Source organism: Stenella coeruleoalba, assembly GCF_951394435.1.
Source record: "Stenella coeruleoalba genome assembly, chromosome: 6".
Classification (NCBI taxonomy): domain Eukaryota; kingdom Metazoa; phylum Chordata; class Mammalia; order Artiodactyla; family Delphinidae; genus Stenella; species Stenella coeruleoalba.
Genome location: NC_137151.1, coordinates 9,065,574 through 9,082,499, shown reverse-complemented (window position 1 = coordinate 9,082,499; position 16,926 = coordinate 9,065,574). Strand labels below are relative to the sequence as shown.

At 40.2% G+C, this 16,926-nt stretch overlaps 1 protein-coding gene across 5 annotated transcripts in view; it reads left to right on the top strand.

The window, feature by feature from the left end:
- The window catches only part of CNTNAP5 (contactin associated protein family member 5), a 505,995-nt gene that overhangs the window by 440,408 nt on the left and 48,661 nt on the right, over window positions 1-16,926 (top strand). For all 5 annotated transcript variants that reach the window (XM_079923775.1, XM_079923772.1, XM_079923774.1 and 2 more), the window contains 2 exons: window positions 7,257-7,387; window positions 14,957-15,044. In XM_079923775.1, coding sequence (XP_079779901.1) covers window positions 7,257-7,387; window positions 14,957-15,044 — 219 coding nt within the window. The remainder of the gene's footprint in view (window positions 1-7,256; window positions 7,388-14,956; window positions 15,045-16,926) is intronic.

The window sequence follows — 16,926 nt, the reverse complement described above, 5'->3', positions numbered from 1 at the left end:
AGCAATTTGCAGTGTTTATATTTTTTTTGTGCCAGCTAAACCTTGCAGAGGTACAGTAAAGGTTGGATTTTAGCAGCTATGGTTTTGCCAAGCAAATATCTTCATTCAATAAAGTATGAGTGGGCCAAGGGAATTGAGAGTTTATAAAAGAAGAGGGTCATGGTGATGCACCAGCAATTTGAGTTGGGTAAAGAGAGAAGAGAGAACATGAAGGGGTTGAGGAACACAGAGTATTTGGTGAGATTAATCCTTATACTAAGGTTTGTGGGATATATGATAACTCTATTTTTAGTTTTATTAAGGAACCTCCATACTTTTCTCCATAGTGGCCACACCAATTTACATTCCCACCAACTGTGTAAGAGGGTTCCCTTCTCTCCATACCATCTCCAGCATTTACTATTTGTACACTTTTTAATGATGACCATTCTGACCAGTGTGATGTGATACCTCATTGCAGTTTTGATTTGCATTCCTCTAATTATTAGCATTGTTGAACATTTTTCCATGTTCCTGTTGGCTGTCTGTATTATTATTTGGAGAAATGTCTATTTAGATCTCCTGCCCATTTTTTTTGTTACCACATAATCAAGCAATTCCACTCCTGAGCATGTATCCGGAGAAAAGTATAATTCAAAAAGATACATGCACCCCAATGTTCATTGCAACACTGTTTCCAATAGCCAAGACATGGAAGCAACCTAAATGTCCATTGATAAATTAATGGATAAAGAGTATATGGTACATATATACAGTGGACTATTAGCCATAAAAATAATGAAATAATGCCATTTGCAGCAATGTGGATGGACCTAGAGATTATCATACTAAGTGAAATAAGTCAGATGGAGAAAGACAAATATCATATGATGTCACTTATGTGTGGAATCTAAAAAACTTATATAAATGAAATCTATGAAACAAATATAGACTCACAGACAGAGAAAACATCTTTATGGTTACCAAAGGGGAAGGGGAGGAGGGATAAATTAGGAGTTTGGGATTAACATACACACACTACTTTATATAAAATAGATAAACAACAAGTACCTACTTATAGCACAGGGAATTATACTTAATATCTTGTAATAATCTATAAGGGAAAAATCTGAAAAAGAATATATATATATATATATATATATATATATATGTATATCACTTTGCTGTACACTTAAAACTAACACAACATTGTAAACCAATGATAGTTCAATTAAAAAAAAAAAAGAATTGTGGGAATCCAGGGATTAGATGAAGGGAACCCAAAAAGGAGAAGATTGCAGTCAGAGTGAAATGTTTATAATTGGAATTACAGAGAGGCTGCAGTTAGTAATAACAGATACTGAATTCTGATACTGATTCCATGATGTACTAATCAATCATGACTGACAGTCTGGAAAACATTTTTAGGAGGAGGTATTGAAGTAGGGGTACATGGACACATGAGGCATCACTGCATGGGTCACATTTGGCCCATGAATAAGGAGGGGATTTCTGGCAAATATCTGTAAGAGGAACATTCCACATGGAGAGAAAAGCAGCTGTAAAGACTCTAAGGCAGGCGTGGACTCGGCACGTTAGGGGAACACAAAGCACGTCAACAGTAGCTGGAGTTTAGTGAATGAGGGCAAGTGTAGAATGAAATAAGGTCATGTAGTACCTTAGAGAAAGAATTTGGATTTTATTCTAAGTGCATTGGGGTGTCATCAAAACATTTTAATTAATGACATTAGATTTACCCTTAAAAAGCTTATTTTGACTTCTGTGTATAGAATGGAGGGGTGTGAGGGAAAAGAGAGTTAAGACTAGAATCTGGGAAGTCAGTTCAGATGTGTTACAATGGTCCAGGTGAGAGATGGTGATGGATGGATGACGGTGTGGTGGCTGAGCTGGAAAGAGGTGTAGAGATGCAGGATTTACTTTGTAGAGACCAGAGAGCTGCTGATGACTTGGATGTGTAGTATGTATATCTGGTAGAGGAAATGAACAAAGTAAGAATGACTCCTAGAGTTTTGGCCTAAGCAACCAGAGGATGGATCAGACAGTGAAGATAGAAGAGGAGCTAGTTGGTAAGGATGATCTGGTTAGCAGACACTAAAGGCTGCATAGGAAGCTGCAGAAGTCTGTAGTTGATGTTAACTGATGAGGATTGGATGGGAATCAACATGTAAAAGAGCTCCTTCTTTCAAAGTCAAATGATAAAGCAAGAAACTGACATGCTCTATTAACAGAAATATAAGAATGGACTCTTGTTCCATAGTGGTACTCCAACACCTCATGGGTTTTTCCATTGATGTTTGTGGGAGCTGGTATATTTGTCTTTTTAGATCTGACATGAGCACTAGGTAGCCAGGCTAATTTTCTTTAAATATCACTTTGTATAAATCAGCCCAGTCACAATGTGTTTAGAGCCCTTTATGGGGTCCCTCTTTACAAGAATAAGTCCAAATTCTTTGTCCTTCTAATACAAGCCTTCTCCATGTGGTTTATCTCTTTATTACCATTCTCTTCCAAGTTCTAGGGTTTTAGTTTCTCCATCTTTCAAAATGAGGAGGTTGGTTGGGTGAATATGTGCCAAGATTCTCATCAGCCCTACTGGCCTATGGGTCTACACTTCAAGCATGGTAAAATTCAGACACATGGCTCTGCTTATATCTCTACAGCTACATAAGCATAGTACTTTTTTTTGCCTAATTCAGTTCTACCTTCTTCAATAAACTTCTTTCTCTGAAACACTCTTTCTCATTACCTCAACCCTATAAGTGCTCATTGTCTTCACTCTTTTGAATTCACAAAACATGTATGTATATTGTCTATCAAATCACTCACCTTTCCCTTTGCCCAACCATCCACTTCTCTATTCATCAACTCATCCATCTATTTGACCAGACATGTCTTCGGAGACAACATGATCTAGTGGGAGGAACATACACTTTAAAGTTCTATACTCCTGGGTTTGAATCCCATTTCATTATGAATATCATTACTATTATTTTTATTATTATGTTTTACTTTTAGAGCATTTTACTCCACTGAAATTCTACTTTCTAATCTGAGAATCTGATAAAAATTATCTTTAGTACCAGATTAAAAACCTAATGTATATGTATAGCTGATTAACTTTGTCATACAGCAGAAACTAACACACCATAGTAAAGCAATTATACTCCAATAAAGATGTTAAAATAAATAAATAATCTAATACATGATAGGCATATAAGCAGACAAGTATGACCTTGCTTTTGCCTGCTTCAGATTATGAACTCCTTAAAGATAGAATTATAACATTATAACTATTAGTTAATTTAGTATCTGACACACAGTAGACATTGAATAATTGTTAGTTTATAATGTTGATGAAGTGGTAATAACATTCTCCAGAGTGGCCATTTTATTCAACAAATGACTTTTGGCAACTTGAGATAGCAGACCCTGTGTTATTCTCCATAGACACAAAGATGAATAAGCATCTATTCCTCTTAGAGAAGCTTACGTTCAAGGAGAAAGACAAGCAAAGCATGATACACTGAGGTTGTTACTAAAAGTGAGCACAGTGACAATATAAGAAGGAAAGATACTCTCAGTTTTGGGAGCAAGTGGAGACCTAGGTCATATCAAGTGGGTCTTAATGAAGGAGAAGTGGTTGTCATAGAGATAAGGAGGCAGGGGTGGTCCCAGAGGAAGAAAAAGTGCACAAAGGCAAGGAGGAGCATTATTTGGGGGGTGTTATTTGGGATAGTTCACATGTGATTCAGTTATGAAAAATATGTATGTGATAAAGTGGGAAGGTAAGAAAAGGACTTTGCATGTCAGGCTAAGCAGTTGGAATGTTTCATGTAAAATTAAGGAGCCTTGGAATTTTTTAAGCAGTAGAATCACATGGCCAAGTAAGTCTATGTTAGAATACTCACACTAATGACAATATGGAAGACAGACTAGTGTAGGAAAACTGGCAAAGTGGGAACACGTAAAACACAAAAAAGTGAAGCTCTTGAAAAAACTGAGGTGTGAGAATCTTTCTCCTAAGGCCCAAATTGAGACGCTGAACTAGACATATGGTTGAAATTTCCAATTCTGAGTTTCTAGTCCATAATTTTCATCTTCTCATGAGTAGGTGATTGTCAAGAAGAATATAAATAGTAAAAAGGTTTGCTAAAAGGAATATAGTTATCATTTGTAGAGTATTAGAGCAGCTTTGAATATAGATCTATCAGAGAGACACAGGGAGAAGCCATGTGAAGAAAAAAGAAGCACTTGGAGTGATGCATTTACAAGCCTAGGAACGCAGGCATACACCAGAAGCTCAGAGGAAGCAAGGAAGAATCCTAGCCTAGAGCCTTTGAGATAACAGTTCAGACTTCTAGCCTCCAGAATTTGGCACAATAAATTTATGTTGTTTTGAAAAGAATGAAAGGAAAGAAGGAAGGAAGGAAGGAAGAAGAGAGGGAAGGATGGAAGGAAGGAAGGAAGGAGGGAAGGAGGGAGGGAGGGAGGGAGGCAAGGAAGGAAGGAAGGAGGGACGGAGGGAAGGAAAGAAGGAAGGGGCAATAAGCAAGTAAATAGACAGCACAACCCAATACATGTTAGGCTAGAAGTGAGCACAGGATCTATAGGAGCAGAAGAGGGCACCTTGGAGAAGCCAGGTAAGGCTTCCTGGAAGAGGTAACCTGGTGCTTACTTTTGGAGTTTGAGTAGGAATAAGCTTAAAGGGAAAAGTCGAAGTGGAAGACCGTTCTTGGCTGAGATGAACACATGGGACCCTGTGTTCCATGGGAAAACCATGCTCTTTAGAGCTAACTAGATTTCGTTTCTGAGTCCATCACTTACTATGAATGATGAAAAGTTATTCCTTCCTGCCCCTCTGTTCCTTCATCAATCAAATGGAGGAAAGAACAAAAAACTGTTCTAGATAAAAGAGGAGTCATAAGCAGGAACTCAAGCATAATAGAAGCCAAGGGGTGGTAACTTTGTCCAGAGAGTAGTAAGGAAGTTTAACGGAATATGACTACATCCTCTTTGATTTAAAGTAGATTCTTTATAATTGTGTTTAAATACAATTTTTTTTTTTTTGGAATCAGGTTTCTCTTCGACATTTTTTTAAATGACATTGATAATTCCTGTTGCATAGTTCTAAAAATGATGATATGGATTTTGCCTGGAGACCTAAAAAAGTGAGGCTAGATACAGCTAGAATGCTCCAATATTAATAAGAGCCATTAAAACTTTTACAGCATAGTTGCCGGTGACCAAAGGTTATTCCATTATACGTATGTTTATTCCAGAAGCATATTTGGAAAAGTCTTAACTGGGGCTCAAATCAATTTTTAATTTCCACACCATGAACATCTTATTTCAGCCCATATTCACACACCCGCAAATGCATGCCCTTTATAATGTATCAATGTCAACATATACTAACAAACAAAAAAGAAGAAGAAATGGAGAACACACAGGAGGGGATACATTATAGTTCCCTGAATAAATTGTAGTGAACACCTGTCTAAGACCATCCTTTTGTTGTTGTTGTTTATTAGATTCAGAGCATCTTCCTTCTGTCAGTTCCCTGTCTATTGGACAATATATAAACTTGTAAAGTTTATCATTATGTTAAACACTTTTGGATGCGAAGGTAGTGGTGGGAGACTCTAGGGAGGAAATGGAAGCAGACAGATGAATCATAAAAAGGAGATAGAAGAAGGCTTTAGGGCAATGAACTTTTTGGGGTCCCGGGTAATGCCATCCAAGAAGCTGACAGTAACCTCATGACACCAGAATATACACTAGAAGGAGAGACGTGCCTCTTTGCTCACTGACCAAGCAGCTGAATACAAAGTTGAGGGGAAGGTGATCAATGAACCTCTGGCCCTGACTGTCACCATCTCACCCCAGTGCCTCCTATAAGACTGGAGTCAGCCCTTAATTGTGTCAAACTTATGTTGAAAAGCCATGGGTTGACTTTCTCCTCCTAGGAGCTGTGTGACAATGAGTTAGCAAGAGGTTTCAGGAGCTCTTCTTAGGGTACTTAGGGAGTCACTGATTGCATCAAACATCCTAAGAAGGTGAGATCAATATCTGTAGAGCTCTAGAAGAAATGGTTGAAGTGTTTTAGACCTAAACTGGAATACTGGGGAAGATATAGAATAAATACCTTGATAGCCTCCTGGTTGAGATTACTGACATCTAAGATGGATGGTTGCTAGGCAGGTGTTGGTAAAGATGTATAAAATGGAAGTGATTTCTAAAATGGATAGGTACATACAGAATGTGTGCATGAATGACCCACACAGTGGGATGGTAAGAGAGTCCCAAATAACTTCAAGGAATGTGGTCCTTGTCACCATGCCTGACACATAATTATCACATGCTGATTTATTTTATTGGGTTGAATTATATATTAAAAACCCAAGTTCTTAGAAGGAGCCAGAAAGAGCATGCCAGCCACCATCCCTTCCCCTGGCAGGCCCTTTCCCTTCCCCTGGCAGGTGGGAAGGCAGGGAAAGATGGGCCCTTTCCCTTCCCCTGGAAGACCTCTTACCTCATGTCTGAGCTCCTCTCTGCACCAAATATGCTACTGCTAGGGAGCTATGATTAGTTTTTTTTTTTGTTTTTATGTTATTTTATTTTATTTTTATTGATTAGTTTTTAAGTGAGAAAATACACCCCCAATGGAAATTGATGGTGATCAGAACCAAAAGGAAAGGAGGAATGAAGGAAACCAGGATTAGCGGTAGGGAGCTTCTGCTATTGGCTGACTCTGTTGGGTAACTGCCTCATTACTCCAAATTATTCTCTCCTATTCTGCCTAGATTACTTTACAATCTTATTTCACATTACATATTCTGAAATTCCAGGAAGGCAATTAGGAAAAAAGGGAGTTCTAGGAAATGGTAGGAATTGAAGAGAGCGTGGGAAAAGATTTTATCTTATTAAAGTTTTCACAATCCAGTTACAAAATAGACTTGTGGTTGTTTGATTTTCCAAACTGGTATTTTGGTTTCTGATAACGCACACACACATACACACACATACACGCACACACACGCACACACAAAAGTATTTCAGCTATGCTCAGGATTTTTAATATGGACCTAGATGCTATAGTCACAAGATATATAATACCTTTTAAGAATGTGAATAATGAAAAGATTGAGACATAGGTCCCTAGAAAACAGTCACAATCAATTAAAAGACAATCTGATCATATTTTTGCATTTATGGCTCCTATCTTTAATTCTAATGTCTAATGTTTGTCTTTTAAGGAAGCTTACAAGTTCGCTACCAGCTAAGCAAGGAAGAAACCCATGTATTCACCATCGATACAGAGAACTTTGCCAACAGAAGACTGCACCACCTGAAGATTAACCGAGAGGGCAGAGTGTTTACCATTCAGGTACCTTACTTCCCTTCTTCTCATTCAGCCAAATGTGCATTTGGTGCTCAATACAATTTTTCTGAGCTTCGACCCTGAGCCAACTGTGCAGCCAAGTTCTGGGGACAGGTAAAAACCACACTCAGCCCTAGCCTTTGGAGAATTAGAATAGTGGTCCTCAGGGGGCATCCCCCTCATCAGCATCAGTATCACTTGGGACCTTGTAAGAAATACTAATTTTTGGGCTCCATGTCAGATCTACTTAATCAGAAACTTTTCTGTGGGGAGGGGGAGCAGGTTATGCTGATGCTTGTTCAGTTTTGATAACCCTTGAACTGTAGCATAATGAGGAAATCACAAGGGACGGGTAAAGGCTGTGGGAGGAGTGTGCACAGGTGATACAGGAGCATGGATGAGGGCACCCACCTCATCTGGGCATCAGGTACGGGTAACCCTGAACAACAAGGAGGGGAGGTTAGGGGCACCAACACCCCACCCAGTCAAAAACTTGAGTATAACTTATAGGTGGCCCTCACTGTCTTCAGTTCCTCTGTATCCACAGTTCCCCATCTGTGGATTCAACAAATGGAGGATCCTGTAGTACTGTTGTATATATTTACTATTGAAAAAATTCCTCGTATAAATGGACCTGCACAGTTCAAACACATGTTGTCCAAAGATCAATGGTACTTACATTCTGGAGGAAGTTAGGAGTAAATTGAGTCTTGACGTTGATTTCAAATTGGCTGGGTGGGGAAGAAAGAGGCAGAGGGTCCCAGTGAGCCCCTGCAAATCTGTCTGAAAGAGCAGAGTGTGTGTCAGGCACTCCACAGAATTCCCGGGGTCTTGGTACAAAGAGGAGCATCAGGCAATAGTGGATCGCAATAGAAAATGGGCAGAGTCCAGACCATCCTCCTTTAGAATCATGACATCAGGTGAGCTCTTAAATCTGCCCAGAAATCACCCCTTAGTCTTTGTTAATTCATCCATCCTCCTGATCTCCTAGATGGCAATTTTAAACTTTCCCTCTCTCTCCTTAGACTGCCGACAATTGCAATTCAATCTCCACTCTTGGTAGATGACTTCATTTCCTTCTTTCTGTGAAAGAATGTAGCATTCAGAAGAGAACATCCACACAATCTCAGCACATTTCTCCACCTGCTTCCATCTGTGTCTGTGTACCTCTTTCCCTCCTATTGCTGAAAACAAACAACTAATGGCTCTAGCGAAGACCTGACCAATCACTTGTGGGCCAGATCTCATACCTAGTGGACAGCATCACTGCAGCATTACCCTCCTTGCCTTTCTTTACGGCATTTTTCCAGCTCTACTTAATGGCTTCCCAAAGCATAAAGCATGCAAGTATTACAGGCATTAAAGAAAACCAAAAACATGAACAAAAAAGTACTGTGTCAGGAGGGAAGGAAAACTCACTCTCTTATCTGACTCCATATACTGCCCCATTTTCTCTTTCAGTTTATTGCCCAGTTCCTTGGAAATGTTGATTATAGGCTTGGTCTCCAAATTTCCTCTTCCTTTTTCTTAAACCTACCCAATGAAGGTTTGTCACTGAGCGGACACAAAATCACACTTCTCAAGAGAACAGTGGCTGGATCTTGCCGAATCCAATGGTCTTTTCCTCATTTGTCTTTCACTGACATTTGACACAGTGACCTTTTCTTTTGTATATATTCTTTTCCATTATGGATTATTACAGGATATTGAGTATAGTTCCCTGTGCTATACAGCAGGACCTTGTTGTTTATCTATTTTATATATAGTAGTGTGTTTATATTAATCTCAACCTCCCAATTTATCCCTCACCCACTCCCTTTCCCCTTTGGTAACCGTAAGTTTGTTTTCTATGTCTGTGAGTCTGTTTCTGTTTCATAACTAAGTTCATCTGTATTATTTTTTAGATTCCACATATGAGTGATATCATATGACATCTGTCTTTCTCTGTCTGGTTTACTTCACTTAGTTTGATAATCTCTAGGTCCATCCATGTTACTGCAAATGACACTATTTCATTCTATTTTATGGCTGGGTAATATTACATTGTATGTATATATCATGTCTTCTTTACCTGTTCATCTGTCGATGGACACTTCGATTGCTTCCCTGTCCTGGCTATTGCAGATATGAACGTTGTTATGAACGTTGGGGTTCATGTATGTTTTCTAATTAGAGTTTTCTCTGGATATTTGCCTGGGAATGGGATTGCTGGATCACATGAGTTGCCTTTAACTGACATACCCCTGCACCTCTTTTTGTTCCCCTACAGCCTCTTCTGAACACAGCAACTTGAGTGATCCTATTAAAACATTAGTCAGATCGTGACACTCTTGTGTCCAGACCCCTTCCATGGTTTCCTTTCTTATGCAGAGTAAAGCCAAAGAACTTTCAGTGGCTTAAGAGCACCTCCATGACCGCACACCCCTTGCTCGCTTCCTGCTGTGACTTCTCTGATCTCACCTATTCCTGTCCCCTCTGTAACTCCACACAGGCCACTCTGGCCTGCTTGCTATTTCCAGAGCTCTTGAATATGCTTGAGTTTGCTTTGCCTAGAACACGATTGTTCATGTATCTACATTGCTTACCTGTACTTGTACTTCCTTCAGGACTTCACTCAAAATTTGACTCAAGGATGTCATCTTTGGGTGCCTTATTTAATACAGCAATCCAGCCCCTTGACTTCAATCCTAAACCACTTAAGCACTATCTAACACCCGATACAACTTATCTATTTATTTAGTTTCTTGTCCTATCTCTCTCCTCTAGAATGTAAGCTTCATGAGGACAGGGATTCTTGTTTATTTTCATTACCATGGAACCTCCAATTTATCAAGCAGTGTCTCACATATAGCAGGTCCTTAATAAATATTTTTGACCTAGGTGAATTAACTCCACAAGGCTTATGTGGAGAAGATTAACTTAGCCCTGTGGAGAGGGGAAGGGAAACCACTGGATTTTAGGCAGGGAAATTAGCATGGGTAGCCTTTTGTTTCCAGAGGCTCACTGTGATTGCTCCATGGAAATACACATTTGGGAGCCATGAGATATAGGACAGAGGCCAGGCAGGAAGAGAAGATAAAGGCCTCAACTAGTGCAATGGGGTAGCCAATGAGAGGAAGACTTGAGAAAGGTCTGGAAGGAACGTCAGTAGCCTTAGGTGACTGTCTGGATATGGATTATGGGATAAGTCAAGACTGAATATTCTTTTTTTTGATTGAGGGGAAGTTCAGGAGTCATTGGCAAATATAGGACACAATCACAATTCCTGAATGATAATTTAATGGACTCACCTCTAATATTGACTCTTGAAATAAGAGTTAAAAGTCTTTGGGTTGAAGCCAGATTAGAGGACAAAGCAGGTGGGAATGATGACATCTTTTTTGAACATGTCTTGACTGAGGCCTCGATGGGACATCTAGGCTGCATGCTGGTGGGCATTTGCATATATGATCCCTTCTCTGTTTCTTTCTATTTCCTATCTTCTTTCCACAAACAAAAGGCACAAATAGGGCAGTGAGAGAACAATGGGGTACTCCCTTCTCTTCTCCATCTCAAGGGTTCCCACCAATCAATCAATAGTCAATGATAAGCACATATCTGTGGATGACATACCATTTCCAAAGCACAGAAGTAGTAGAAAAAAATTGGAGATGGAGAGTTTCTTTGTTTTTTAACTTTAAATCAATTTATTGACACAGTCACATGACATACTTGTCTCTGTGACACTCCCACCCCCCCAACCGCCCTTGCCTTATCTCTTCTCCTTCCTCCCTACTTAGAACAAGCCTTCCCTGGAGGTCCAGTGGTTAGGACGCTGTGCTTTCGCTGCCGAGGGCGCAGGTTCAGTCCCTGGTTGGGGAACTAAGATCCCGTGTGTCTTGCACAGCCAAATTTAAAAAGCAACAACAACAAAAACAAAAAAAATAGAAGAAAAAAAAGGAACAAGCTATTTAGTAAAAACAGAAAGGGGTAAGCTACTGCTCCATCTCAGTCTCAGGCATTACTCAGAATCAGTTATAAAGAGAAGGCAGATGGTTAGCACTATACTCAGCCAGCCAGAGGCCTCCAGTAGCTACAAACAGACCCTCCCTCAAGGTATAGTCTTGAGTTGCTAGTCCTTCTCCTCTCTGCTCTGTGTGACTCTAGGAAGGAGTCCTTAGGGACCAGGGCTGCAGGCAAGAGTGAGAAATCCTGGTGATGATTTGAGAATTGTAATTTGGCCAGTGGTTTCTAAGGCTCAGGTGCCCCGACCTGTGCCCTGGTGGTGGAGGTAATCTACAGGGTCCCTACTTAAAATATATTAATGTCATTAAACAGATTAACCCAGGTTACCAAAATGCCAGCACAATTACGAGCTGTAAAGAAGGAGGAGGCCCAGCATTTTCAATCCATGGAGTTAATGTCTTCCTTTGAGAGGTGAAGACCCTGAGATCAAGAGAGGCAACCCTAGTGCGGGACAGGCTCGGGTGTAAATCCCAGCTCCACCACTTATGCTCTGGGATCTTAGACGGGTTATGCACCTTTCTGAGGTTCAGTCTATTTATCTGTAAAAAAAGTTTGAGTGTTGTGGGGATGGGCTGGAGTGCAAATGCAGCGGAGCTCAGTCAGTTCTGGTAAAGGTTCTGTGAAAGAGCATAACTAAAGGACCAAGCACAAAGCTTGGCATCTAGGGCTTACAAAAAAAAAAAAAAAAAGAAAGAAAGAAAGAAAGAAAAAAAGAAAAAGATTTGTTCAATTTCCCTCCTTTTCTCATCTCATTTAATGACTTGACAAGACCACCGGGCATCCTTGATTCTGAGATTAACAAAGCTTCTCGAGGCCAGATTACAAATTTTAGGCACACTAAAGTTTAAAGGACTGTGGTACTTCACTCCCTCACCACCTCACCAACAGCAGTTAAAAAGAAAAGCAATCCTAAAGCATAAAATAAACATAAGGGAATATAACATAATAATGTATTTCTCGTTGAAGACTTCAGTGATTGCCTAGCCCCTATCATAAAGATTGAGGTCCTAGAAATAAATATTTGTGGGACAACCCCCCACTTTTTTTGCTTTTGCCCTGTGCATTTGCTAAGCTTTTCAAATGGGTAACCCAGCACCTGAGTCAGTACTAAGGGTGCCCTCAGGTGCACTCAAGTGCCCTCACTCCACGTCAGGGCTGGAATCCATTCCCCAACTATCTCAAGCCTTCTTTGAATCATCCTACCTTCATCTCCAAACCTTTATAAATACTTATTAAAAAAATAACCCTTTGATTAAGTGTCATTCACCTCCTTCTCCCCCTTATTTGTCATCTGGTTAAAGTAGAAAGGACCAGGTAAGTTCCCACAAAACAGAACAGTAGGACAAGAATGACTCATATACTAGAACAATTAGCTCTTCCAAGTGTGACAGTGTTGAGGGAATCACTTGCATAGAAAATTGATCCTTTGGAGCCTGGGGAGGAGATGAGAGGCAGAAGCTAGAGGAATCTGAGCTCAACCTTCAGTTCTAAGAATCCTTCTGCTGCTCTCCACTCAGCAGGAAATTCCCACTCACTTTAGCCTCCTCTCCAACCTGGGCAACAAAACATGAGAAAAGGCACCCTGCCCCTTGCTGGAAGAGACAGTTCCAGAGTGTAGGTGAGAGCTCTGAGATAAGGCAGAGAGAAAACTCCTTCAGAGCAAGGACTGAATCTGGGCATTAAATAGATTGCAGGTGAGGACCATGGGTATGAGAAACCCTATGTTGTATAAAGGTGTGGAGGCCACCAGGGAAGCCAGAGGCATCCTGGTGTTGTGATGGATGCTGTCTTCATAGCCCAAAAGATAGAAAGGGAATCAGTACAGGATGTTTGTTTATTCACTCAACAAACCTATCTTTGGAGTTACTTTCCCAGTTTCTGTAGTAGGACCTACAGAAAACATATATCAATAAGATGTCCTCGAAGAGCCAATAGTTTAGTGGGGAAGAATGAGGGGGAGAGAGAGAGAGAGAGAGCAGATCATTAAAATACAGCATCTTAAATGCAAGGTTAGAGGTAGAAAAAAATAAAAAGGCACCATGAAAGAGAGAACAGGATCAATTAATCTAACCAAGGCATCAAGGAAATCTTCCGAGAGGAGGTGGACTTTGGGAACACTTAGAACAGTATCTGGCACATAGAAGATGATCAAACATTTGTTGAATGAATTTTGTAGAAATTCAGAAATAAGAACACACAGTGATTGTCTACAAGCTGCTCAAGCATCTAGAGGGATATGGACAAGTAAAGCAAACTCCATATTGTGTGGTTGGCCGGCCACATACTGAGGGGACACTGCTATGTGATGCTGTGTGGCCTTGCCCAAGTTTGTGATCTCTGTGACATCAGTTCCACCATCTGAAATACAGCGATAATGTCTATTTCACAGTATTATAGGGAAGAATGCATTTTGAAGGATACTTTAGTATGGTGTCTCATACATACCAAGTCTTCAATAAATAACAAGTATTATTAAAGTACAATTTCATGAATGAAAAAGAAATAAACCATATAATCACATGTCACAAGTCATAGCCACTGACTTCCTTCACAGCAAAAACCACCGCAGGACCCAGAGTCCTGGAAGAGGGTCACTGAGCAGCAGTGGGTGCAGAAGGAGGGTCCTGGTGGTGGGAGCTGGGAGCACTGGGTATGTGTCCTGATCAGCTGCTCCCCAAGGGGAGCCCGGGGACGGGCACGCAGCTGACCGGGTCTTAGTCTCCTCTTCCTACAGATTAACTGTGATATGTTACAAGGATCCTTCCCAGGGATAACATCATATGAATATTCAGAGTAGAGCCGGGAAGAAACTGGTAGGGTTTGACTAGACAGAAAAAACCTGGGGATGGATGGGAAACGATGCCTTGAAATGGGGAGGAGAACAAAGAGATGGAACTGGAATTAACAATGTGTGTGGAAAGGACGGTTCCCTAAAGAATGACCCTAGAGATAAAGTCCCAAAGAATCCCCCTTGTGGCTTTCACTCATCTGCAAGATGGGATTATCATCTGTTCATGTTGGTGGCAACCGTTCAGCTAGCCTCCCCTCCCCAGGGTCAAACCTTTTGTCAAACTGAAATATTCACTCAGGAAAATCCCCCAGGGCACCCATGAATGAGGCCAGGTCAGAATGATTGGAGCAAAGGAGATGGTAATGGTTTTAAGGACCAAATGGGGAGAAGGGGGGAGAGATTGGGAATGAATACCTGCTTTCCCTTTAATGTTAATCCTGCACAGTGAGCATTCTTGAAAGGCTTCATTTGTTTGCTTGTTTGCAGCAAAGAATTTGGTGAGAAACTCTCAGTGGGGAGATAAATACCTGTCAAAAGCTGTATAGAATTTCCCAGGGAGGAGACTTGTGTGAAAGCCTTTATTTCACCAAGAGTAAAGAAACGGGTATTTTATGTGCATTGTGGGAGAATTAGTGAGACATTTCTCATCTCTCCAGAGAGAAAGTCCCAGAGAGGGCTCTTCCCTGTGTGTGTTTTCAAAGCTGTTTCATACGGGAGTGTTTCATGTGCTGGACATGCGGACCTCTGCTGATGCCTCTTTGTTTTCTCTTTTCCTGCAGATGGATCAGCACCTCCGACTCAGTTATAACTTCTCCTCAGAGGTTGAGTTCAGAGCCATCAGGTCCCTCACTTTGGGCAAAGTCACAGGTTTGTTTTTCTAGTCCATGCCTTTCCAGCAAGCTCTGTTAAAATAAATAAAGTAATAAATAATTTTCACCAGGGGAAGCACCAAGATGCGTATAATATCCAAGATATAGAACCAAGAGTCCTACTATGGGAGGCTGAGAGGTACGTGTGGCAGGACCACAAAGTGGCATGTATATCTACTTTGTAGAATCCCGAGTAAGGTAAATGAACAAAGTGATTCACCAAAATAATTATTTTTACCTAATTTCAAATTAATTAAAGCGTTTACTGCATTCTTTTAGTTAAATTTATGTAAATTTTACTTAAATAATTTAAGGATTTGAACAACCCAATTATTTAATTCTGTAAGTCCTTAATCTGTTTTCTAATTTATTGAAAATTCAAAAGAGGATTGGAATCTCCTACGATAATAATGGATGTTCTTTTTTCCTACAGGAAGTTCTGTGAATTTTCATTTTATGTCTAATGATGACTTTTATTAGGTGTAGGCAAGATTGAAATTTTTATATCTTCTCAGTGAATTGAACTTTTTTTTCACACTGAAGTAATATTTTTTAACTTTAATGTCTCTGTGCTTAATCTAGTTTGTTATTAATATAGCTAATTCGTTTTTGCTTTAGTTAGTATTTGCCTGGTATATCATTTTCCATATTTCCCTTTCAGTCTTTTCTTTGTTTAGCCTTATATATGATCTTGTGAAGAGCTATAGCTAAATACTGTATTTTTATCCAGTTTGGCCATCTTCTATTTTATAAATTGGCAAATGTAAGCCCTGTGCATTTGGGGGTTACTTGTATGATTGGGTTTATTTCTGCCTCCTTATTTTCTACTTGTCAACTTTCCTGTGATTCTAGCATGTTCTTTCTTATTCTCTCAGTCACAATACAGTGTAGAAAACATTAGTAACCCAAGGCATTTTAAGCAGGAATGGATTTAACTCAGGAAATAAGTTGCTTTTAAAATTGTGGCCGCACTTACAGTGTGCATTCTTGTTAGAGTCTTTTGGAGTAACTCCCCAGGCAGCTCTCAACTCATGAGTGGGGAGCTATTAACTCCCAGGCCATCCCTAATGTGAGGCTAGAGTCCAGATGCCACTGTGGCCGCAGTGGCATGTGTCAACTCCCAAGAGGCAGAGAAAGTCTCTTAAAAAGGGTGGCAGAGAATACTTCAGGTTACCATGACTTTGCTGGCCAGTAGAAAAAGCTGAAAAGGCAGAAACATGACTCATGTCACGCTATAGCCTTCCAGATTCATAAACAGTACTTAATTTCCAGAAAGTAATGTGCATCCAGAAATCTATCTGCTGTCAGGTCTGGGAAATGTCAGTTTTAGTTGCTAAAATGGCAATTGAATGAGCCAATCAACAGTGACTGACTTCTAGATTGAATTTTAAATTTCTTTCTTATTCCATTCCCCTCTCCTACTATTATTTCATGTAGACACTGCTTTTTTGATTTATTAATTCAGTCACGAATTTGTTGGAACCTTCTACTTTCTACCAGATTTGATTTCCTTGTTTCCGAAGTAAATTCTTTTGAATTTTTTTCTGTATAAGGGGTCCTTTATCTGAAAACAGGAGTTCCACCTTTCATCTTTATTCCTGGAAGATAATTTTACTAGACGTACAACTCGACATTGAAGGATTTATCCATCGGTGTGATGGAGCCAGCTCACAGTGGCTCATAAGGACCTGTTACACACATCTCTGCCCAATTCTGCTTTCTGTGATGTCACAAGGGTAGTTTGAAATCAGCCATCCTGGGAGTGTTTACTCCATGGAGCTCAGAAATTCTGCAAGTCAGGGCTCTCCCCACTGCTAGACATCCAGGTTAAACCCTCGCCAGCATAGCACTGGACTCTTCTGATCTGGCTAATGAAAAGC